The 24885-nt window shown below is 39.0% G+C and overlaps 1 protein-coding gene across 1 annotated transcript in view; it reads left to right on the top strand.

Annotated features, from left to right (window-relative positions):
* Positions 1-24885, top strand: part of Ttc29 (tetratricopeptide repeat domain 29) — a 200009-nt gene that overhangs the window by 2894 nt on the left and 172230 nt on the right. The window contains exons 3-4 of the mRNA XM_028892914.2: positions 2807-2904; positions 4771-4854. Of these exons, the coding sequence (XP_028748747.1) occupies positions 2813-2904; positions 4771-4854 (176 nt within the window). The 5' untranslated portion in view covers positions 2807-2812. The remainder of the gene's footprint in view (positions 1-2806; positions 2905-4770; positions 4855-24885) is intronic.

The raw sequence follows: 24885 nt of genomic DNA, 5'->3' as shown, positions 1-24885 counted from the left end.
ATGGGATGCAGGTTGTGCTGAATGGAGTTCATTCACATTTATTCTGCAACACTGAATACTCTGGAAGAAAGGCTTCATAGATTGTGGATTAAGCTTCTGGAAATCTGGTTTGGGAAGCCTTTATATGTTCCTTCAAACACATCCATGAGGTTTTCCCTATGTAAGTCAAAACTTCTTAATGCATGTTATGTATAAGACTTTGATTGAATAAATTCTGGGCATCCAGATAAACCAATTGGTTGCTATAACATTTGATTAAAAAAAAACCAGATCTTTTTAAGTTACAAGAGAGTTAAGTCATTATATTATAAAGTTATCCCTTGTAATAGCATTCATTTCTGTTGTTTATTCTGCAGAATAAAACAATACTTTGTCTTTAGCTGCATATTATGCACAGACTGTGAAGATTCATGTCATTAATCAAGTCTGCATAAACAGGGTAATAGGCTTTTAGTGTACTGAAAATAAAATACTAACCTGTATTTAAATTATCTCTTTAATTATGCGAAAAATATTTTAGTCCAATGTGATAATCCTTTTTAGGAACATGAGACCAATGCTATCACTATTGACTTTCATAAGATTTTCCTTCAGATGTTAGTGTTTCCTCCACCTATATCCAGTCCCATAGTGCCATGCTATTGTAGCACTCCACTGTGTGGATGGTTTGGCTACATCTCTCAGCTCTACTTCTTCCTACTGACCTCTCCTGCCAGATTCACAGAAGCCTCCAGAGCAGCCTTTCTGCAAGCCAGCATTCCTTTCCCTGTGACCTCAGGAGAAGCTACTTTTCAAAGTGAAGCTGAGATTATTTCATCCCAAAGGAAACAAGGTGGATCCTGATATCTGGAGGATCTACAGTAGAGAGAGTACCCAAGTCAATCTCATGTATACAGCAACTTCAAGACTCTGTCTTCCTAAATTTTAACTTCATTGCCTTCTCGTATTTACCCTCTACTATAGCTTAGCATTGGTGGTGTATTTTTCCTATCAAGTCTTTTATTGCCATGGTGTGGTCTTTTTACTTTGCTTATGTAACTGGTATCTGCTTTTCTCAATATCCACTCTCATAATGGAAATTCCATGAGGTCAGAGATCGATCTTTGGTCTTTTTCCTGGATGTTGTGTCTTCAGCACCCAGGAGAGTGCCCATCACAAAGCAGTGGCTCAGTGAATAATCTGTTGACCATTCAAGGCATAACTTGATAGTTTTACAACAGATCACACAGCTGTAAAATGCTGGTGAGGAGTAATCTGAAGCTTAGATGCAGCCTTCCAGGGAGTTGATGAAGGGTAGGAGTCAAACCTGGTGCACGTGGCAGTGATGGCATCAGGAGCATCTGGCCTTTTGAATGTCTCTCTGTTTAAGTGGAAGGCAGACTCTGCAACTGAGAGCCTTGTCAGAGTGAACACTGTCTCTTACTGTAGGTCCTCCAGATAACAGGACCCACCTTGCTTACTTTTCTTGTCTTTAAAACAAGGTTTCTCTATGTAGTCCTGGCTGTCCTGGAACTCACTTTGTAGACCAGGCTCACCTTGAACTCAGAGATCCGCCTGCCTCTGCTCCTAAGTGCTGGGACTAAAGGCGTGCACCACCACTGCCTAACCCACCTTGTTTTCTTTGGGGACAAAGTTCCAATAACCTGACTGGCTTTCCTTTCTCAGTGCTCACAACTACGACATAATGCATTGCAGAAAAAGGCTGCCATCATCTCTCTCATGCCCCTGCCCCATTCTCTTCTTGAAGTGTGACTAACAGTCTCCCTCAAGTAGATGGTTCTGTATTCACATGGCCTGGATCTGAACAGATGCTGTGAGGACTGTGGGCCCAACATAAGAGGGGTACTTGCCTTTGGAACCCTGTGTTGTCCCTAAGAAATCCTAAGACTGCTATACAATGAGAAAACCCAATGTATATGACCACACTTCATGCTTGTGCTCTGGAAAGACAGCTGTTTGGGGTCCCAGCTGGTAGCCCTTACCACCAGATAAATGAGTGGAGATGAGCTCTGCCCATACAGAAGAGGTCTCGATAGTTTGGGGTTAAAAAAAAGCTATCTCTTTTACAATCTGTCCAAATTCTTGACACATTTAAGGTATGAAAGGAAAAGTGGTTTGAAGCAACTTTTTTGTTTGTTTGTTTTTTTGAGACAGTGTTTCTCTGTGTAGCTTTGCACCTTTCCTGGAACTCACTCTGTAGTCCAGGCTGGCCTTGAACTCACAGAGATCCGCCTGCCTGCAAATTTTAAAACTAATGCATTTTGAAATGATTTGCTATCTGATGTGTTGTAGCTATCTGCCTCCTCAAGGAGGCTGCCTCTTCACTGAGAATCAGTTTCAGCATCTATCACTTTAAAGGGAAGCCTCTATTTGTGAGTGTTGAGGTTACTAGAGAATAGCAAAGTGTGACGTATTCTAAAATGTTGATTGTAACAAAAAAGTAAAGCACGAATCCTGGAACCCACAGCTGTCCAGAGACTTTATTCTTGCATTGCAACCATGTCCCTTACCAGAACTATTTACAAAGCTGAACCGTCGAAAATCCATTTATAGATTTTCTCCTAAATCACTTTGGGGAAGAGATACAGAACATTGTCCAAAAGACAGACAGTAGAAGAGAATGAGAGATGCAGCCTGTGGAATTAACTCTCTCAGTAGCATTCCTGCGTAACAAAAGCAGTAGCTCGACACATAGAGGTATCCTCATCTCAGACAACACATAATACATTGCTAATAATGTCTTGTCTTTATCGATTCTTTGAAGATTTATCCTTTTAAAACAGCGATTTCTGCTTACATTTTGCAGTCCCCAATGACCACCTTTCCTCCAGTTCCTGTGACGAGTAAAAAGCTTACAGTCTTAGCCAGACAGAAGCTGCCATGCTCTTCAGTAACAGTTCCAAGGTATGCATCCCTACTTCCCCTTTCTCATCCTACAGGGTACAATTCCTGCAGTCCTGGATGTCAATAGCACATCTTAAAAATTGCAATTGTGTAAGGAAAAGAGATAATACATTGTTATAGTCAAATATTCAAATTCACTGTTTAGAAAGTCTTAATGAGCCTCACTCAAATATAACCAGTTTTTACCAAGCTGGTAGTCATTTAATCATTTTATTTCCTGTGAAATTATTTTATATTTTCTACAGAATTTCAAGATGTTTTCTTTTTAAAATAGACACAGATGGAATAAAGCAGAAGCTTTGGATGAAAACATATGTGGCTTTTAGCTCACAAAGTCTCAAACACTGACTTTTGTTTTGGAGAGCTGTGTCCTAATAGGATGCATGCTTCCTAGTAGGGTAGATTGACAGGCAAGATTTAGCTCATGAAATGAAATGGAATCTGAAAATGCATTCCCGTACTGCTGCTACTGAGGAATGGCTACCAAGCTACTGAAATTGTCACAAAATGCAGAAGAAGAAATTGATGCATTTATCATATTTATGAATATTAACAGATACTGAAATACTTTGAAGTTGCCATTTGTCAGTGTATTGACTTTTAGAAATACACATATTGCTTATACCTAGAAACAATTTACATATGTACCTTTGGCTATTTTCTTTTTGTGCATTTGTGTCAATTCCTGCAAAGTGTAACAATCAAATTGTTACAAGATTTCTTTGTTCTCATATATCACTTTTAGTATTTCTTAGAAAGACAAAACCCCTGGACCAAAGCAAATTCATAACCAAACCAACACAAACATTCTTTTAAAATTGCAAATCAAATACTCTGTTTTAGGAAGCTAAGAAATCTTTCAATAGTGCATGTACACATTCATGTATATGTTCTTTAATTTTTGAAATATTTACAAAATTCAAAAAGCTTGTTCTGTCTGGCTTTTTTTAGTGTTTAAGATTACATATTAATTTTGAAGTGAGCAATAAACACAACTAATTGTCACTTCCCTAAAATCAAATGGATTTTAAAAAAGAATCTTATTAAAGAATCTTACTATTTAGGAAAACATTTTTACAAACATTCTTTAATAAAAATTCTGTAAATAAAACATGACTATTTGGGGACATTTAGTAGAATACATACTGGGTCCTGAGAACTTAATGCATATTTGTTTTTACAAATGTAGAGGGTGATAATAATGGACACATTTTCCAATAAAGTCTCTTTTAACTTTTTTGCATCTTGAATCTCAATAATTTGAGATTTATGTGCAATATAAGGAAAAAACCCACAAGCAAGTTCTTAGTAGGGCATGATGGGCACACTTGCAATTGATCAGTGCTCAGAGATTGAGGCAGGTGGTTAAGAAGGACTAGGTGCCAAGTGAGAGTTTATGAAAAACAAAAACAAAACAAATAGAACGAGTGGAAAACATAGACCTTTACAAACAGCATTCCATGGAAAACTGTGCCAGTAATTGGAACACACATGTTTAGCACATTTGTATCAAGTAGTAGTTCTTGACTCAAGGTCTTGTACCAAAGAAAATAGTGAGAGTTGTACTGCAAATCCCACAATGAGGTGGAAGACCGTGCAAGCTTTGAGAGAACACACCACTACGTGAGCACATGACCTGTTGCAGTATGTTGACATGTCTCCCTTTATTCACTAGATCCACTCTTCCCTATCTTCCTACCTTCACGTTTTTGGAAACGATCCAAACAACTTAAGGTTATGGCTATGCTTCACCACAGACACCACTGTCTGTGGAGCGCAGCTTCTCTCCTGGTGGCGCTTTTCTGTGTTTGGAAGCTCTTCAGTTTGGTCAGACGGTACTTTACTATTTCTTTCCACTTCATTTAGGACTCAGTTGATCAAAGAGAAAGATGACATAGACCATTACCTGGAGCAGAATTTCAAAGGCCTGTCGAAGGAAGAGGTTGCTGCGTAAGTCTGACCCTCTTAACGGCACCTTCATATAAAGTTTGTTTCTTTTGTCTGGATTCTTTCTTGGAATTTCAATTTTCCCGTGCAGTAAACTTTTTTTCACTGGAACATGGCATTTAAAAATTAAAACTGATATTAAATAGTGATAAGTCACGTCTATTGATCTTACACACATCAAAGTCTTTAATTTTTTTGGCTCTCAAAATTCTTATATTTAGAAAGATATTATACTAGTACATTTGCAATATTGAGTAAAGTCTGAGCCATTAATTGCTTATTAATCTCCACTTTAGGGTATTTTGCCTATGTGGGGAAGGAAAGAATTTTCAGAAAAAGATGTATATTTTTTATTGGTGATTAAAAAATGAAAAATAATTCTTAGTGGTATATTTTGTTCCCTCTGTCCAAAAACCCTCAAAAGTGTTGATGAATAGCAGTTTGTTGTTAAATGTAAAATTATTTCTAAGTTGTCTGAATTTATTCTTTTAATGAACAGTATAAACACTGCTATTCTATCATTAACCAGAATCTAATCTATGGGACAAATAGCAGTATGAAAAAAAAAAAAAACATGTATGTTAGAGGGATAGAGAGACATTTAAAGAATGGCCAGACAGGCTTAAGTTGGTCTCAGCCAGGTTAAGTCTTTAGGCATAAGCATTGAAAAATTGGCACCACCAAAGGGTTCCACGTATCACACTGAATTCACTAGATTTCCGCTGTAATGTTTAATGCAAATTTTTTAAAAGATTCCACCAGCATACAACTTAATGCTAATTCAATCAAGAAATATGCCTAATGTTTTTATCATAGGTTTCATACACTGTAAAATGTTGTTTCTTCGTATGTTTGATTTGATCTTTGTCAATGTGAGTATTGTATAGACAAACAAAAGAGCTCATCTTGTCAATAGCTCCAGCATAGAATGGTAAAATTTATAATAATTGGACTGGAGTGGCTCAGTTGACAGAGTGATTGCCTAGCATGCATGAAGCTCTAGGTTCGATCCTCATCCAACATAAACCAGACATGGTGGGAGACACGCCTGTAAATCCCAGCACTCAGGAGACAAAGGTATGAGGATCAGGAGTTCAAATTCGTTCTTTGCTACATATAGAATTGGAGGATTGCCTGGGCAACCATGAGACCCTGTCTAAAAATAACTTTTAAAATTATAATAATTAATGTTACTTATTTCCACAAAGCTGTTTTAAAGATGTTTGATTAAATGTTATTTGGATTGATGACTCACTGGCTTGCCTTGGCAACCTGTTGAACAAAATTAAAGGTCATTATTGTAGGACATTGTGGTTACTAACTATAAGAAATATATATAAATAGTACTTGCATGATAACTTAAGTATAATTATGTCCAAATAACTTAGTTGCCCTTAAGTGTTAGGAATTAAGATATTAAGATAAGAATTAAATATATGCTTCATAAAAGTCAACAAACTAAAAATTCTGTGCACCTAAGCACTCAGGGCAGACTATTCAATCCAAGAAAGTACAAGGTAGACTATGTTTATGACTTTTCTCTAATTACAGTAATAATATATTTTTTTCACTAAGAATATCACCAAATTGATTTCAAATTCTTCACCGTGTTACAGAAAATAGTAGCACTGAGTAATTCTTCCATATTGCATTCTCCTAAAAGCAGACCCTGCATGTGACTCAAGAATCTAATATTATCTGCACAAAAGCCCTTTTTGCGACACACTCAGTGCAGGTCATTAGTATGGAGAGAGCTTGTACACAACTTGCTATTACGCTCTTGATTGATATTCATTCTAGACTACTGCACCCTAGACAAACTAATTGAATAACACATAAAGGAGAAAACTGATGAATGATTTCAGCATCTCCCAGAAATGCCCAGCAGGTGCCGATAAGAATTGTGCATATTCTATTAGCTGAGGAATTGCTGCATAAAACGTTTTATTAGCCATTCAACTATAAAAAGATAAATTGGTCAACAAACAGGTACTAAATACTTACCTCATATCTAATATGAGATTTTTCACATTGGGAGAGACAGTGATATTTTACTGTAAGATAGTTGACCCTATCCCAAAGTCTTAACATGTATTGGAGATATTAAGACCTATGTGTACCAGACAGCTATGGAAAGGATGAGTGCTGCTGATGCACTGTGAAGTGCAGCCCAGAGACCAAGGGTAAAGCAGAAAGGACAGAGACGGCTGGATAAAACTTGTCAAGCAATGTATATATACGTGGTTAGCACAGTAAAGTGATTGGACCAATAAGTCAGCGATAACCAGCACACAGAGTTTAATACACAGTGACTCAAAAATCAATGTTCAAGCAGGTAGAGCACCATGTAAGATATGCCTCAAATCCTCCACTCTACTGCCTTATTCTTCATTAGGATGCTAGAACATTTGTATATACTCACTAAGACATTTGAGACACACTAGATTTAGTATACCCTAATAGGCTGTGTTCTTTGTCTTGTCTCCAAATGACTTCTTATCACATGCCTCCAAATATGGCAGCCTACATGCATCACAGTGCATACACTGTGGCTTCCCTGGTTGCGGTGAGTGGGAGGTCCCACTCTTGTTCTAAGCACTTCTTGATCCTTCCATCTCATTGCCTCCCTCCCCCTCCTTCAGTACACCATCAAGTTCTCCCTCCCCATTGAATCAACAGCACTAGTGTTCAAACCTCCATTAATATTTCTGGTCTTTTTATGCAAGTGCTTTCACACACACACACACACACACACACACACACACACACACACACACACACACCATCTTTTGCAGCAAACACAAGCATCATGTAAATATTTTTTCCAATGCATTTGTAGTTGCTATCCTTATCGCCGTCTCTCCTTTTCCTTAGCATGCTTCCTTTCTGCCACACCTGACAGTTCTTCCTCCGTCTCATCTTGAGGACCGCCTTCCCTGCGTTTGGCAGTGTACACCACTCTTGTTTTGTTCTTGTGATTTCTGGGATGTCTTGTTGGATGATTTTCCTCCAGACCACATCAGCCTCCTCTGATGACTGCATCTCTGTTTTCAAAGTCTCAGTGGAAAGAAAGCCAAGGGCCCTGTCCTAGGCCTGCTTCTCCAGCCATCATCTCGATGGATGCAGTCTTAGCTGTAAACACTAGCAGCGATACCATAGCTGCTACACTGGCAAATCCAGCACTGAGCTCTCCAGGCTCCAAAGTTTTACATTCACCTGCCTCCTTGATGTGGCTGCAGAAGATACAGAATACACATCACAAGGTCACAGCAACTTGAAACTAAAGTCTAGGTTCTCCGACGCTCCTCTCCCACACCCCGCCCAGGATTGTCCCTATAGCCACTCCCCAAAGCAGCCTTTACCCTTACCATGCCCCATGCTCTCCATCAGATGCAACGTTAAAATATCTCCTGAGCCCCGGTACTTCTCCCTATTGCCTACTCCAGTCTTGCCGAGGTCTCAACACAATCTTCTAGGTGCACTTCCTACTCTGGAGTACTCTTGGGTATTCTGTTTTTACCAAATCTAGTGATGAAGACACTCCTTTCTCTAAAGCTTTCTCACTGTTTCTGTGCCGCCTTTGCTCAGCTGGCCTGAAGCTGGGTGCGGCTGCAGCTTTGCTGGCTCTGACTGGTGGCCCTCCGTTGGCCCCCTCTGCGCTCCCAGGGCGGCTTTATCGCTGGTGTACTCCTTCTCATGTGGTATGCCACTTTGAATGTGCCCGCCCTTAGGATCTCTTTCCCATTTCCTAATCTGGTTTAAAACGTACTCAAGCAGAAAACCTGAACAATTGTTACTAGAGAAATCCAGCAGAGGGTCAGATGCCACTCGCTTTGCTTTGGAATGGGTAGAATAGTTCAGAAGCAAGGACTTCAGGCCTTACCTAATCTATATATACAGAAGGAATTTCAGGATGCTTTTTTTAACCTTGGTTGACTTTGTTCTTTGACAATACCATACACGCATAATATGCATTCTAATTATTGTAGCCCCTCTCTACTCTCTTTCTCTCTGCCATTTTCACCCTCTCTCTCCTTCCCAAAAGTCTCCTTCTTATTCTTATGACTTAGTTGTTGTTTTGTGTGAGAGTTCCTGGGTTTACCCAGGATCATGTGGGTCCGTGGCTCTGAAACTGTAGCTGAAGCCTGGCGGCTTCTCAGTGGGCACACAACTGAAGACAATGATATCCCTTCCCCCAGAATTCACCAATGGCCAATAGTTCATGGAGAAAGGATAGAGTCCTTTAAACTCCCCCGTGAGTGACAGTTGAGGGGCCCAGTCTTGTGTTGTCCCATTGCAAGCGACCATAGCTGCTGTGAGGTTATATGGCCGCATTGACTAACTTTGCCATGCCCGGAAGACAAATGTCATGGCCCCTCTTATGTTCAGCCTCTTAAATCTGTCTGTTTCATCTTCTGCGATGTCACCCTCCCTGAGTCTTAGAGAGAGAATAAACATTTTGTTCAATGTGGATCATTCAGCTGTTACTTAGCCACAGCACCCTGAGCCGCCCTGTGCCTCTGCATTCACCACTAATTCATTGCAAAGAGAAGCTTTTCTGGTTGAAGTAGCATTGGTCTATGGGGATAAGCATGACTATTTAGAAGGTAGTTTGGGACCATGACCATCTAGCTAATCAACAGTATTAAGCTTACCCTGAGGGCCTAAGGCATTTTCAGGCATGGGTTTTTAATTAGTACCAGGTTTTTTGCAGTACCAGAAATAAATTCCCTCTTGTGGAGCAGACCACAGCACCAGTCAGACAGTGGTTGGTTACCCTCCTCACGCTCATTTTGCTTAATGGGTTCCCACCTGGATAAGACCACTGCCACCCTTCTTCCCCAACAGCCTGTGTAGCACATTCCAGGATCATGAAGACAGGGAGGAAGCTTCCAGATCAGTTCCTGCTGGGTTTCTTTATACTTTGCAAGCAAAGAGTGTAGTATCTTCAGTGACATGATCCTAATTCTGAGATAGAGCCTTTCACAGTCCAGCTGGCCTTGAACTGGAGCTGAGGATGGCTTTGAACTCTTGACTGGTCTGCCTCCATTTCTCAAAGCACATACCACCATACCCAGCTTTTTATTTTTTTTAATTTATGTATGTGTGTGAGTATATAGATGAGCATGTGCTTACAGATACTGTAGAGACCAAAAGAGGGCACTGTGGCTTTGGACCTCCTGAAGCTGGAGTTGCAGGTGGTTGTGAGCCACCCATTGTGGGTACTGGGAGCTGAACCTGGATTCCCTGCAAGGGCAGCCAGCACTCCTACCACTAAGCTGGAGGCCCAGTCTCCACTTTATTAATTGTTAAATGCACCCTTTTTGGCTGTATCTTAGATATTGCATTATTCAAAATAATATACTCTACATTTGCACTTGACAGTGATTCAACTTTATTACACAAGTCTACGTGATAGGTTTACTGATATTGTTTTAACTGATCTCTAACTGCTGGAAATTGGTGAACCAGAACCCTTGGTGCACTTTGGATTTTTAATTATGTATATTATCAGAATGCAGTATTGTTTTTCTAAAAGCACTTAAAATATCACGTATTATCATGTCTTAATTGCTCCGAGAAGCTAAGAAATAAAATTGTAATTTATAGATTCAAATAAAATGGGGGGGGCAGTTTTTGTAACATTGTATGTGAAAATACAAATGAGCAAAATCATTTGGGCACAGATAATGTTAATCTGCTCTGTATTATTTTCTGTTTCAAATCGGAAGCCCCAGCGTGTGGACAAAGAAGGTAGGTTGAGACTCACGTGATTCCTGAGATGCTGCTTTCTTTGGGGGTATCTGACTTTGAGCCTCATCTGCAAGGCATTTGTGGCCAGGACTGTTGGTTCCCTCATCCAGCTACTTTAGACCGTAACAAAACCAAGAACCAGGGCTGTGGTGGTGCGCAGGCGTGAGGACCTGAGTCCAGAACCCCAGCACCCAGGGACAGCCAGATGTGGCACCCACACCTTCAGTCCCAGTGGGGAGAATCCCTGGAGCCCCTGGCCAGCCAGTCTGGATAAACGGGTAAACTCCGAGTTCAGTGAGGGTCAGCGTAAAAATTACTTTAAAGTCCCTTTCTGCTTCATTCTGAGTTGTGTAACTCCTGTGGTTCACAATAAATTAGCATTTCACTGAGGAGGCTTTGCTCTGGAATCTCAGAGCCTTCTAGACAGTCTTTTCAGATTTCCCAGTTACTGGCCAATCAGGTCCGGGGTTTGCACATGTAGAGAGCAGACGGTGTTTAGTCCAGATTTAACTGTTCAGAGCATGCTGTGGGAATTTAATCTCCTCCAGGTGTGTTTGTCCTCTGGCCTGTTCATTATTGTCTGCTTTTGTGAAATCACTTTGTTTTCCTTTAAAACACTGTGCTCTGCTGTAAAAAAAAATGGAATCTCTAAGGGAGTTGGCAAATTTAAACATCTAAAGTAGTCGGTTGCCGAGTAAATGGTTATATGATGGTGTTAAGTGAGGTTCGTCTTTGATATTGTATTCTGTCAGTATTAAAACAGGGAAGACTCGAAACTATTCACAACCTTTTAGATTTCTGCTATGGTTAAAAAACAATCCCTAAAATATTGATACTACAACATTCATAAAAATATCAATCTCCTGGCCCACACATTTGCCATGCTGTTTTTTTATGTTGGAAAGTGGGGGTAACAACTGCTGAACTTCTCAGTGCTTAAAGCTATAGGCTCACAAGGATGCTTCTGCATACTCAGAGTCTCCACAGAAATGGCTAGATCAAGGTCTTTCCTAGTCAGTGCAATTGTGTGTGTGTGTGTGTGTGTGTGTGTGTGTGTGTGTGTGTGTGTGATGTCTGTTTAAAAAGCACATTATTCTTTTTTGAAAAAAAGTTTGATGTCTAACTATGAGAAATGATGAAAAGAAGAAAATTAAGGTGATATTTTTTTCTTTAGTTTTTAATTAGATTATTTAGAAATGTCCAACTTCCCTTCATCTGGAATATAATTATCAAGATACACATGTGTAGTATGTTTGTAAATATGTGTATATTAGTCTGTGTGTAAATATGTATCCTTAGGCTTGGGCTTAAACTGATAATATTAATTTTCTACATACCACACAAAAATCATATAATAAATTTTGACCATTTTCTTCAGGTTAACAAGTATCTTAAAATTAAACATACCCAGAACACCCAGAAATAGGGAGACATATCTTTGTCTTCTTCATAATCCACATACCCAGGCAAAACTCAGCAGTCCTTTTTCTAGTAAGGCTGTAAGGAATGCCCCACTAACTCAGATGTGAGAGTTAGGCTGACCAACATCCTTTAAAAATCTAGAAATGGCTCATGTATGTCACTGTCAGGTAGAGTGCAAATCCATCATTGGCCAAGGCAGTTAATTTGGGAATTATATTAAATTAGAGGGGTTTTCATTGAATAAACTTGATTGTGTCATTTCCCACAGAAACCTGTTTTTCCTATTTATAGATGATCAAACCCAATGAGAAAGAATCTTAACACTGAATTATCAGTTCGCAGAGCCCACCCAAGGGATTAGCCACCACTGCAAGGCTAAGGTGTCCTGGAATCCACAGGCAGGGCAGAGATGATGGGCATGGGAGACACGGTTCTCAGGGTGCTCCCATCGCACGGGCGTGAAGTAAAGTTAGGAACTGAACGTCTCTTTGTCCCCTTCCCTGGTCCCGAGACAGGAAAAGGGAAATGCATCTTTGGAAAATTGCAACAATGCCTTCATTTACAAGTGTTTGTTCTGCTCCAGCTTTTGATATGGAAGACTTTGATTGTTTGGAAATTAACCAGTGTTGATCTCCAGCCCTTCAATTAATTAAGTCTAATAAAATGTCCTTGAATTAATTAAAACTAATGAATTATATATGCATTTAGTCATTTATAAATTGACTAATTAATCACTATAGTATCTTCCAAAATTCTTAGGTGATCAATGAGGAAGAATTTTTCCAAATTTCTTTTGTGTGGACTTTTTTCTCATTCCATTTCTTGAGGGATCAAATGTTACTGGTCAGAATAATTTCTGAGGAGTCTAACTTTTATTCTAAATATACTGGGAAGTTTTTGCTGTATTTTCTACAAGGAAACGATGTGAGGTGGCTTCACTTCAATGTGTGCCCAAGACTGCTCTGCCCTGTGCATGACTTGCTTTGAGTGGCGTGACCAGGGTGGGAATAAAGGAGATTATAAGAAGTAGTCTTACTTAGAATATGATAGAATGGACATGGGAATAAATAAAGGAAGAAAGAGATGTTGACTCTTCTGAACCCACCTGAGCAGCTGAGCGATGTCTTATTCCCAGCTGAGTCCCCAGTTCCTCCAACAATATGCAGCACACAGTAGGCACTCAATAAATAACTTTTTAAGTCAGGCTGCTCTTACCTAAGCCTCTCTAGTTAAATCCCTTCCATTCCCACTTTGAAATTTTTGTAGTAAAAATAATAAGAGCTACAGTGAGCACTTAGAATGTTTCAGGTATTGTTTCACGTAAGTCATCTGTAAAAATTCTTTTAATACTAGAAAAAATATCTATCAGTTCCATTTACAACCAAGAATAAAAGTCCAGAGGCATTATCTTGACCAAGCCACCCAGATCATCAGGGCAAGAGCTGAACTTGAGGCTTGGCGCTCCAGCTCTGTGACCCACCGTTCTTCCTTGACACCACCCTGGCTCTGGAGCCGCCCAGGCCTTAACCAAGTGCTATCCTTCTCATCTCCCATCCTAAGGCACTGCCATTCTTGCCCTAGACTGTGCCGTGGTTCTCCCGGGCATCTGCAACTCTTCTGTAACCCTCTCCCATCAGAGCACTCCAGCACCCCACTGCCATTTGTCTCCTGCGCGTGCTCTGACAGGATGGAGGAGGTGTGCTGTTTATCTGTGTAGCTACGGTATGGATGAGGACCACAGCTCACAGGTGGTGGTGAATCTGTGAGCTGGGTACCTGTGCTGTGCCTGGAAGGCCCGCCGTTCCCTCCCACGCCTCATGTACTTAGGAGCTTTCCCCTTTCCTGGCTGTGTGAGGCCGCCTGTGCCCCACCATCACCCACACAGTAGAATTCCAAGTGCTTGTTGCTGCTCTCTGAACAGCTGTGGACCATCATAAACATGTACTTTATTTCCCCGAGTATTAATATTTAATAAACTATAGATTGTGACCCATTAGAGAGCAGTAGTTGTGACCCATTAGTTTGGGGATCACAGCCAGCATTTTAAAAATAAAAAGAGAGTTCATAAAGTAGGATGGAGAAGAGTGCATGTGTTCAGTAAGGCTAGCACTGGGAAGTTTACTGGAGGAGAGCAGACTTTAAGCCCAGACTCGATGCTTAGCTTTCCACTTTACACTCACAAAGAACTGGTTGCCTTTGGATAGTTCATTTAACCTCCTCTAACTCAGCCTCCTCAAAGAGAGAGAAAGGGTCTCATAGAACAGCTCTAAGGACTATGTTACTGTTTATCCAAAGAAGAATAAAGTGCTGTGTGTAGCAGGGCTTTTATACTTTTTATGTATTTATATGCACTGTATGTACATGCACAGGGCAACACTTGGCAGTGAGTAAGCGTCAAGAAGGCAGGGGCTAAGCTGGAGAGGAAATGGAGGACACACATTAGAGGCCAGAGTCCAGACTGCTCCAAGAATTTGCAAGATGGCACTAGACTCTGCACCCACCAACCTACCTAGCTTCCTTCCTTCCTTCCTTCCTTCCTTCCTTCCTTCCTTCCTTCCTTCCTTCCTCCTCCTTCCTCCTCCTCCTCCCTCCTCCCTCCCTTCCTTCCTCCCTTCCTTCCTTCCTCCTTCCTTCCCCGTTTCCCCCCCCTTCCCCTCCCTTGGTCCCTCTCCCTTTATGTATTTGCACTTTGTACACACCATCGTTCCATGCTGTAGGTTTTCCTTTAAGCCCTACCCCACTGTCCCATGTACATTTTGAAATGCCTGTTTTTCCTTTTCTTTGTTTGCTGCAAGTTTTTCTGATTTGCTTTGTCATTTTGAGCTTCCTTTTTATAAAACTATAAAACTAAAAAACTAGATGTAAAATTAATACAGTGAAATATTAAAATGAGAGCAGAAAAAAATGAGAAAATAAATGGAATTTATTGCCTTTTTTTTTTTTTTTTTTTTTGGAAAGATGAAGAGAACTGATCAACCTTTAACCAGACTACTATTAAGGAAAAAGAAAAAATACGATATGCCAACTTTCAAGGTTTTTTTATTTGTTTTGTCTTAGACTATCTACCTTAGACTTGTCTATCAAGTCTAAGAAAAAACAAACAAAATTTGAAAGTTTTTCTGATTTGCTTTGCCATTTTGAGCTTCTTCAAGTCAAGAAACAGTTCCTGAATGCAGAAGTCCAAAGTCGATGTCGTCAGAGTCAATACAGCCAGAGATGGGCTTGAGTGTCGGAAGACATGAGGCTGACACCACTGTAAACCGGCCACGTGTAATAGCCACAGGAAGATGATTAGAAAACAGATTGAAATGTCTGAGGCGCACTATTCAGTGCAGCCTGGCAATACAGCATATGCAGTGTATGTGGCATGTGTGTGCAAGACACAAATGTTAAGAAATGGGTTTCAAAATCTGCAAATAAATCGATTGTCCCCCAAATTTCCCCAAACTGCAGTGCCTCTTACATTAAATGTCAAATTCTCACGTGTGCATTCTTATACCTCACACACTCGTGAGCATATATATTCTGTGCTACTGATGTCTTTGCTTTCTTGGTAGCCGTGACACAACCCTTCTCATTGCTATAGTTGCAGACGGTGCCCCTCTTGCTTCTAAATGTTTTTCTTGCATATGGCTATTTTGTATGGATTTTAGAATTATCTTGTCAAGAGTCAGGAAAATATCATTGGATCTCCAGCAAAGATTTCACAAATTTAAACGTTATTCTACAAGAAACGATAGCATTAAAACCTTGAGCCCCCACACTAACAAGAACTGCTGTTTTCAGCGGTGTTGGTGGGCACAGTGGCAGACAGCAGCACCCCGCACACGCCTGCCTGGGAGTACGCTAACTGACGCACCGCAAATGTGAAGGGCCTTTCTGTGTCTTTTTAATGGATACATACATTGTCAACAAAAGGTTCCCTAATTTCTACTTTTCTTAAGCATTATGGGTTTTTAACATTATTAAATAATTTTCTGGTGGTTTTTTGGTTGTTTGTTTGTTTTTGTTTGCTTGCTTGCTTGCTTTTTTTTCCCCTGAGGTGATCATAAATTTTGCTGAAGTGATCATAAAGTTACTAGATTTTTTTAAAAATACTGAATTCTGGATAAACCCTACTTATATGGTGTGTGGTTAATTTGCGCTCTCGCTCTCTCTCTCTCTCTCTCTCTCTCTCTCTCTCTCTCTCTCTCTCTCTTTGTGTGTGTGTGTGTGTGTGTGTGTGTATTGTATATGTGTGTGTATGTACATGCATTTTCATCTAAATTATCTTGTTAACCTGTAATCTTTCTTTCCCTGCCCTAGTTTTATAGATAACATTGGGAGCCTTCAATCAGGTAATTATACAGCGAGTATTGTGAACATCATCGAAACATAAAATAAATGATAGCTGTGACTATAATTAGGGTTGTGCTGCCGCCGTGCACAGCTGCATCGGCTTTTGTACTCCTACTGTTTCAATTCTTGATAAGATTCGAAGCGACGTCTTTGTCTTTTTATACAAGAAGTTGTCTGTTTTGTGAGACCACCATGCCTCTCTCTGTTTTATTATTTTCCATTTTCCTCTTGATGTTCCTCTCTTGCCCTTTCTTTGGGCGTATTTCCTTGTGTCTGTTTTGTTTGGATTTTTTCTGTCATCCTGAGTGGAAAGCTGCTTCCTCGCTCAGAACAGCTGCTCCCGAGAGTCTCTTGGGTGACGCTTCTTTTCGACCCCGAGGCTCCCTTCTCGGGGTGTGATGTTTGAGTATCTTTAAGATCCCAAATATTTTAAGTTTACATAAAGGGTTTTGCTTTGAAGCACTGAGTAAGTTGGAGTTATATTTATGCATTTACAGTGAATGGATTTGGAGTTTGCTTTCTGTTTCTCTCATTCAGTGGGAACGGGGGTTGAGGAGGGAACCTTGGCTTAGACAGCATGCTGTGCATGATATCAGTCTATAAAATTTCCAGTGTCCATAGTACATTCTAGTCCATAGTCAATTTTTATGAAAAAGTCTTGTACATTTGAGATATTAATCCATATTCTATATCCACTTACTGAACAGTTGGCAGACCTGGCTGCTGGAGTCTGGTCACCAGCTTGAATCTGTTATTCCCATCAGCCTGGGAATGAGTGAGCCAAGCATTTTTCTGCTACCTCATCTGTATGTTTCTGAAATAAAATCATTCGGATTACTTGTCTTCATTGTTCTGTTGATTTTCTACACTTTGAAGCTGTGGCATCTGATACACTTTTTCCAGCTGCCACACTTCTCAGTAACCAAACTATTTATAAACCTCCGAGTCTTTAGGTTTTTCTGTTTGCATTCTGTTTTGTGTGCTATTAAAAAAGCTGCAAAGGCTGCATGCTTCCCTCCTGTTAGCATCTCAGATGGTGGGGGACAAAACGCAAGGAGAGGCACGTTCTCTGCCCGGTGCCTGTCCATCTTACGTGGATTTTGTTTTTGTTTTGTTTTTTAAGTTTGAATTCAGCACTGTTTTGTATTCTCAAACATACCTCCTTCTTATTTTACAATATTCTTATTCATGCATTATTTGATTTTTAAATATTGTTATTCCTAACTAGAAATTTTCCTAAATGTTTGTGATAGCTGCAATAAGGACAATATGGTGCTTAGGATGAGCTATTTATTCCTAGATGCCATTTGTCAAAGCATCAGAATGATCAGTTTATATTGTTTTTATCAGTGCAGTTTTTACCATTTTCTGAAAGTTTGATCCTCCGTGCACATGGCCTGTGAGGAACCTTCATTTCTCCATTCATCTGTGTGGTACCCATCTCTTTGTAATGATAAAGAATATTTTCTCCATATGCCTTATAATTTTGTACTTATCTTATATGCCCTTAAGTTTGACAGGGGAAGACATATTCTTGACTTATTTTTCATGTGGGAGAAAGTTAAAGGATGTTTAATGAAAAGTTGTGCATTGCTGTGGTAGAAACATTAGAACCCGGCAAACGAGACCAGCTGTTGTCCTTGAATGTTCGGATGTAACAAGTCTCCTCAGTTAATTTATCACAGTTTTTTTTTTCTCAAGTTAACTTAATTTTTAAAAAGGAAAAGGAAAAAGGGACAATGGTGTGGTTAGCAGAATACGGGAGAAGACGGGAGGTGGAGGGAGGAAGAGATGAGACTTAAGAGCTGATGTTTTTATTTTTTCATGACAAATGTCACCACCTCACTAGAAGAACTATCATAATATGAGAAATCAAAATTCTGGGTTTGCTATTTATTTTTATACTAAAGAGAATGAATAATGTTTTGTTTTCATTTTTAAATTATGTTGTTTTCCTTTTGTGTTTTAAGGGTGTCACATTTCTCTTAAATACTTGTCACACGACATTTCCTGTCATCATTTGAATGCTTTTTAAATAGCCTAAAGAAATATATGTGTGTGTTTGTATGAGTGTATGTGTGTATGTGTTTGTGTGTGAGTGTATGTGTGTGTATGTGTGTGAGTGAGTGTATGTATATGTGTATGTGTGTATGTGTGAGTGTATATATGTGTGAGTGTGTATGTATGTGTGTGAATATGTGTGTGTGTGCTTGCGTGTGTGTGTGTCTGTGTGTGTCTGTGTGTGTCTGTGTCTGTGTCTGTGTCTGTGTGTGTCTGTGTGTGTGCTGGAAGCAGGAACAAGAGAACAGTTAGCACAAGACTATAGGTGTAAAGAATCAGTTGGTTTACTTTTCCTAAGGAAACCTACTCGTGGAGTTGTTTTATGTGAAAGGTTAAAAAAAACCATTGAAAAAGTTCTAATCAACTTTTGTACATTATGTAGAACTTCATTTTCTAAACTCTGCAAAAGAAAGTTTCATATTTAATGGGAAATCATGAATTATTCCATTTATTATCCACTTCCTCCTTTCAAAGACACGATCTGGATAAAAGGCGGGGTGAATAATTTCAAAAAATACAATACATTTTTAATGGGAAGGTGCAAACTCCAGACTCTCACGACTCCCAGCAAGAGTGCGAAAAACAGAATTTTATTTGCAAAACTCAGCAAAATCCGGCACAGGCGAAGTGTGAGGCTCCAAAAACAGCATGGCAAGACCACACCCTCGTCTTAAGGTTTCCTGAGATTAGTGTGTTCTCCAGCTTTCTGTTTGTTTCGTAGGTCACTCAATTTATGTGGAAAATTGTTGTTTTATTTATAAAGATGAGAACCAGAATGAAAGGAGTGTTTTTTTTTTTAGTTTGTTTTGAGAAAAACAATCCCAAATAATATGATTTCAAAAATTGTGGCAGACACTACAAATTACATTTTAAAAAATAGAGTGGATACAATATCCTGTGGAGTTTTATGCTAACACAAATTATGATATTAATTTACACAAAAAGACTCAGATGCTGTAGCATGTTAATACTTTTGTGTGTTCATAGTCATGATATATAAAACTAAATTTTAATTCACACTCAATATTACATTAGGACACAATGTAATAATTATATTACTTACTCAAATTTCTTTTTTCTCACTAAAAGCCACTTTAAAAAAAATGGTTTTCTGTTGCCTTTCCAAGGGTTGAAAACTTTAGTGTAATTTGGACCAAAAGAACATGAATCCATGTGGCTCCCCCTTATACTCAAAAGGTGTTCAGACTTGCGTTTCCTTCTAGCTTGACACTAATTCCCTGGAAAATCCCATTCAAGTGGCGTTCAGTCCGCAGCGCACTTTGCCTGGCCTTCAGCATGTACCACTCCTCTGTAAGTGAGCTTGGCTTTTCCAGGAAGGCTTGCAACTAGTCAGATCACATACAAAACTGGAAACTCACATAATGGGTTTTCTTCTAGTTTTTTATACAAAATTCCCAAAGAAGCTCTAAAAAAAACTGTGGCTAAACTTGAGATTTTTTTTCACTAAAGGTGTATGCTGCTAAAATTCTGTGTGACGGCTTTGTGAATATCCAGTGCTGTGTTAGACTGATGGATGCATGGTTGATTCTTGCCCAAACAATGGTAGCCACTGTGATTCAAAGATTTGACTGAATGGAAAGCACCTTTAACATGATCTATACATTAAAATGCATTTATGTTGTTAAGAGAACTCTTTAAAGCCATTCAGAGGGCTGTGGTCCTAGGCTGCCTGCTAAATCAAACCCACTGTTCCTACGACAGCCAGTAATTATGGCCAGCAAGACATTGTTGGATTGGTAAACGTCATTGGTCTTGCAAGTCACTGCATTGAAAGCCAAACATCAGTTCTAACAATTGAATATGCAACTTAACTTTTGTTTCACAAACAGAAATATTTTATGTATTCTAAAAAGGAAGTCACCTGTCATGAAACGAATTCTTGTTAAGAGGATTCTTTGTTGCATGTTATAAAATGTTGTGTTATCCATCAAAAGAATAATATTAGCAATAGTCTCACAGTGAGTTCATCTTATTACTAGGTTTCTTAAAAAAAATAAAAAGTTGTTCTTGGGTTCAATATAATTTTTCAAATAATATTTTCAAATTTGTACATATACTATAAAGATATCGAAAGTTTGTGCTTCCTACTTTATTAATAGATATGAATTTGTATTTTCCAAAAATATAGAGCAAAACTTGAATGTATAACAGTTTTCCAAAGATTCATATTAATAAATTTATAGCTGTTTAGAGAATTATGCAACAATTCTATTCAGTCATATAACAGATTTTACTTCTAAATTAGAAAGTTAGTCTAGATACCTAGTTGAATGTAAATCTGAGCAGAAAAGAAATGTCCTACTGTATTAACATGCACATTCTAACTGTTGGCAAATTTTTATCTCCATTTTTTAAAGCTTACATAGTGGATGATACCACACTTACCTGGGTGGTGAGTCTAACGAAATTTTTCAGAAAACACATAAATTAATACATTCTAGATGCTAACTAAATATTCCAATTTTTGTAAGGAACATTTTACACAAAATTATAACAACATATAAAATCTATAATGGTACAATTTGTAGCACAATATTTATACATTCAAAATTATTTTTAAAACTTTCTTTTAAATATATGCCCTTAAATTTCATAAAGGATCGAGATGGTGATTATGGTTATGCCATGAAAATTCTTACAATGTGATTAGTCATAAGTGAAACTATATGAAAAGTTCTTTATTGAAATGTATGTTTAAAATGTATGTAAGCTGCTGTGATTATATTATGTCTGTCACATGATGTGCATTATTCAGGTTCTGAAATCTCTAGAAGAATGAGTCATGTTAATCCTAATGAATAATTCTAATTGTAATGACTAGTCAGGATAAAAAGAGTTTTAAATTTAAGTATAGTAAAATTCTGCTTTTTGAGACAATAACATGAAACAGGCAAACTTAATCATATAAAAAATAGACAACATTGGTTGTGTGTAGTTAGTACATGTGCAGATATGCAATGTTGGTTTCAGAGAAACCATCACGGTTGGGAAGTGTTTGCACTTTCCTTAGGAACGAATAGAAAATCCTTATTAGGTATGGGGTGCTTATGGCTGAAACAGCACCCTAGTTCTTCCCCAATGAGAGCTGACTGGTTTGAAAAGGTTGACCTGAGGTGCCACCTAATCAATGTGCATCTGAAGCAATGGAGTATCGTTCCCTGATCCCACAGACAGCTTTATGCTTGCCCTTGTCAGCTGGATGAGGTAGATCGCCCTGAATAACTTTACATTTATTTATATTATTTATTTGCCACTTTGTTTACATACCAATTAAAATAGCATCTGTATTAAGATGGAGAATCAAAATTATCAGATTTACATGATATGACTGCAGTTTGCTAAATTTCCAGTAGATGCCCCCAGAGACCAGTCAACTCATTGGAAACCCTCGTGCTTTGTAAAGGAAGGGATTTGTTCTTTCTTTTTTTAATGTTAAAACTTTGTTTTGGGCTCTATTTAGAAGTATGTGGAAAATAAAATAAAAGCACTAAAAGTGTTAAGTCCCCATTCATTTGGTACTCTCCAGTGTGTACTCTACACATAGGATGCTCTCAGGCAGTGTTAGTCACCATTGGGACTCAGAATTACCAAAAGCTGATGTTTATATCATGAATGCCTTCATTGTTCATTGAAATTCCATCTAGTTTTAAAGTAAAGTCATTCTAAGTCTGTGACTTCTTCTACCCCTTTCCTCTAGCTTTGTGTATTTATAGAGAAATGCTTCATGATGGTCTGTTTTTAATTTTAGGAGAAAAATTTGAAAAAAAAAATGTTCAAACAGACCCACAGCACTTAGGCAATTGTTATCAGTATGTGTGTGCCAGGAAATAACTTCTTTTTGTTTTGATCCTGTATAATATTTACCTACATTGAAAAGAAGATGTAAGAATAGTGATTCACTTTATCCTGTGGAAACTGTATTAACCAAAGCTGTGTCGGCATCAGTGTAGTTATCCCGCAGGTGACTCCAATAACATTTATCCTGCCAATATGAGTGTAAAATTGTTAAAACTGGCACAGATAACCCACTAGTGGCTTATAAATATTAACTTAATGGAATAAAAGTATTATCCTGACTTTTGAAGAGCTCTCCGAGATATTTCAAGTTTATCTTTGTCAGATTAAATAAAATTTTTATGATCTTGTTTTAAAGAATTTTTTTAATTCTTTGAAATCTTTAAATGTGAAGGTTCACTCTGATAGTGTAAATTCCAGTTCACCCCATAAATAAATACTTTAGATTTACTCCCCATATATTTGGAGAGGTGATAATGCTTAGATTTTGAAAGTCTACCTTTAGCTAACTCATGTTCATGTCCAGAAAACTAAATGGTGTTGCCGTGCCTGTCTGTTTCATCCATCCCTTACCTTTTCCATCTGTAGAAGGGTGCGGTTTTCATTCTTTTGAAATGTTTGCCAGCATGCTTCCTTTCTATCCTCTAATGAGACTCACAGCTATCTAATCCATTTGTCATGGATGCTATCACCTGCCAGCCCCTCATTTTAAGGCAGATCCTCTGGGAGGGTCACAGGATGACTCTGGTCACTTTTCCTGGCCCAGCATGAACACAGATGAGCTTCGATAAAGAGAAAATCATTCAAACTGAGATTGTGACGTAGTTGCAGAATATGTCATTTTTTTAAATAAACAATACAAATAAGCAGAACACTGTAGAGAAGAGGAAGAAGGATTAAATATTTTGTATAATTGTCAGCAATGTGGGGAAATGGAAAGAATTGTGAATTGGTAGGCAGAGGGCTGTGTGTGAAGGTCGACTCTCCCACTTACAGGTTTCTGTAACACAGATATTTTGAAGGATTTTTATGTAAATTAAAATAGTTAACTAGATTGCCTTTAAATGGCAGTAGACCCCATATAGATAAAACTAGATTCATTTTTTTTTTCCTGTTGACACTTTATTTAGAATGAGTTGCTGACTGCGCAAGTTTGGGGTGTGAATGGGAACTACTTCTAGGGCCCTTCTGACAAGTGTTGCAAAGGAAGGAGCCCTCGCTTCAGACTTACTTCCTTTTCATCTGTCTCTGTAGTTTCAAAGATCTTACATCATCTAGAAAGATGATCACACCAGACAGTGATACGACGGCTGTCAGGACTGCTAATGGAAACATCAGTATAATGCCTGTTTATCAAGGCTTCTTTTTTGACAGGAAAGTCAGGTGGAAACTCCAGAATGCTTTGGCCATAATGATCTGCAAGGTGGTTCCAGCTCGCAGCAACAAATGTGAACAGGCTGCTAACACACAAAACTAAGGCAGCGAGCTTGTAGCAATATAAACAACTGGATTTTTTCATGGAGCTGATCTTAATAGATGTTGTCCTGAAAACCAGAACTGCAGTCTTCATGAAAATGGTCCCTAATAGCACGTACTCTGCATGCTGCAGTTCAGGTGCAGGGTCCAGGTGGAACTGATAGGGATGTCCACCTCTGTCTTGGTTACAGTCCCTGAGACATTAAATTTTTGAAAATAATGAACTTCCCAAAGGACACAAACTGTACAACGTTGTTATTTGAATTCCCACAGGTGCCAGTATGGGTAGGATGCAATGACTACTTCAAATAAGAAGGCGCTAAAGAGGCCACATAGCTTTGACATGCACTCCTCTACTTTGGCAAATCTTCACATATGGATGTTGAGGTGATCCATTTGACAGATGCTGAAATCATAAATATCTTTTAAATAACAGGAATTGTTGACCAGAAAGGGCGAGACACAAGAAGTGAACCACCTCTGTCTCTTCTCTTTAGTCCAAATGTTAGTGACTGCCAAGTGCAAGATAAGTAACTCTAGAAATTGTCATGTTTCTATGGCCACCAGAGATGAATGGAAGATGATGAATAATGAACCAAAGTCATGACATAAATCTTGAAGGACCAGATGTTAATGCCCCTCTCATAGGTCAAGGGTTTTTTTTTTTTTAATTAAGAAAAATTTTTATTCATTTTACATACCAATCAAAGGTCCCTCCTTCCCTCCTCCGGCCCCTCCAGCCTCCCCCTCCCAACCCTTCCCCATTTATACAAGAAATGTATACAAGAAGGTAAGGCCTTTCCCATGGGGAGGTACATTTAGTAGAGGCAGGTCCAAGCCCCTCCCCCTGCCTCAAGGCTGTGCGAGATGTCCCATCATAGGTAATGGGCTCCAAAAAGCCAGCTCATGCACCAGGGATGGATTCTGATCCCATTGCCAGGGGCCCCTTAAGCAGATCAAGCTACACAATTGTCTCGCTATGCAGAGGGCCTAGTCCAATCCCATGCAGGCTCCACTGCTGTTGATCTAAATTTCATGAGTTTCCACTAGTTTGGTTTGGTTGTCTCTGTAGGTTTCTCCATCATGATCTTGATGCCCCTTGCTCATAGAATTCCCCTTCTTTCTCTTTGACTGGACTCCTGGAGCTCAGCGGGTGTTTGGCTGTAA

The sequence above is a fragment of the Peromyscus leucopus genome, chromosome 5, assembly GCF_004664715.2.
Source record: "Peromyscus leucopus breed LL Stock chromosome 5, UCI_PerLeu_2.1, whole genome shotgun sequence".
NCBI lineage: Eukaryota > Metazoa > Chordata > Mammalia > Rodentia > Cricetidae > Peromyscus > Peromyscus leucopus.
The sequence above is the reverse complement of the archived record's forward strand: the minus strand, read 5'-3'. Positions and strand labels throughout refer to the sequence as shown.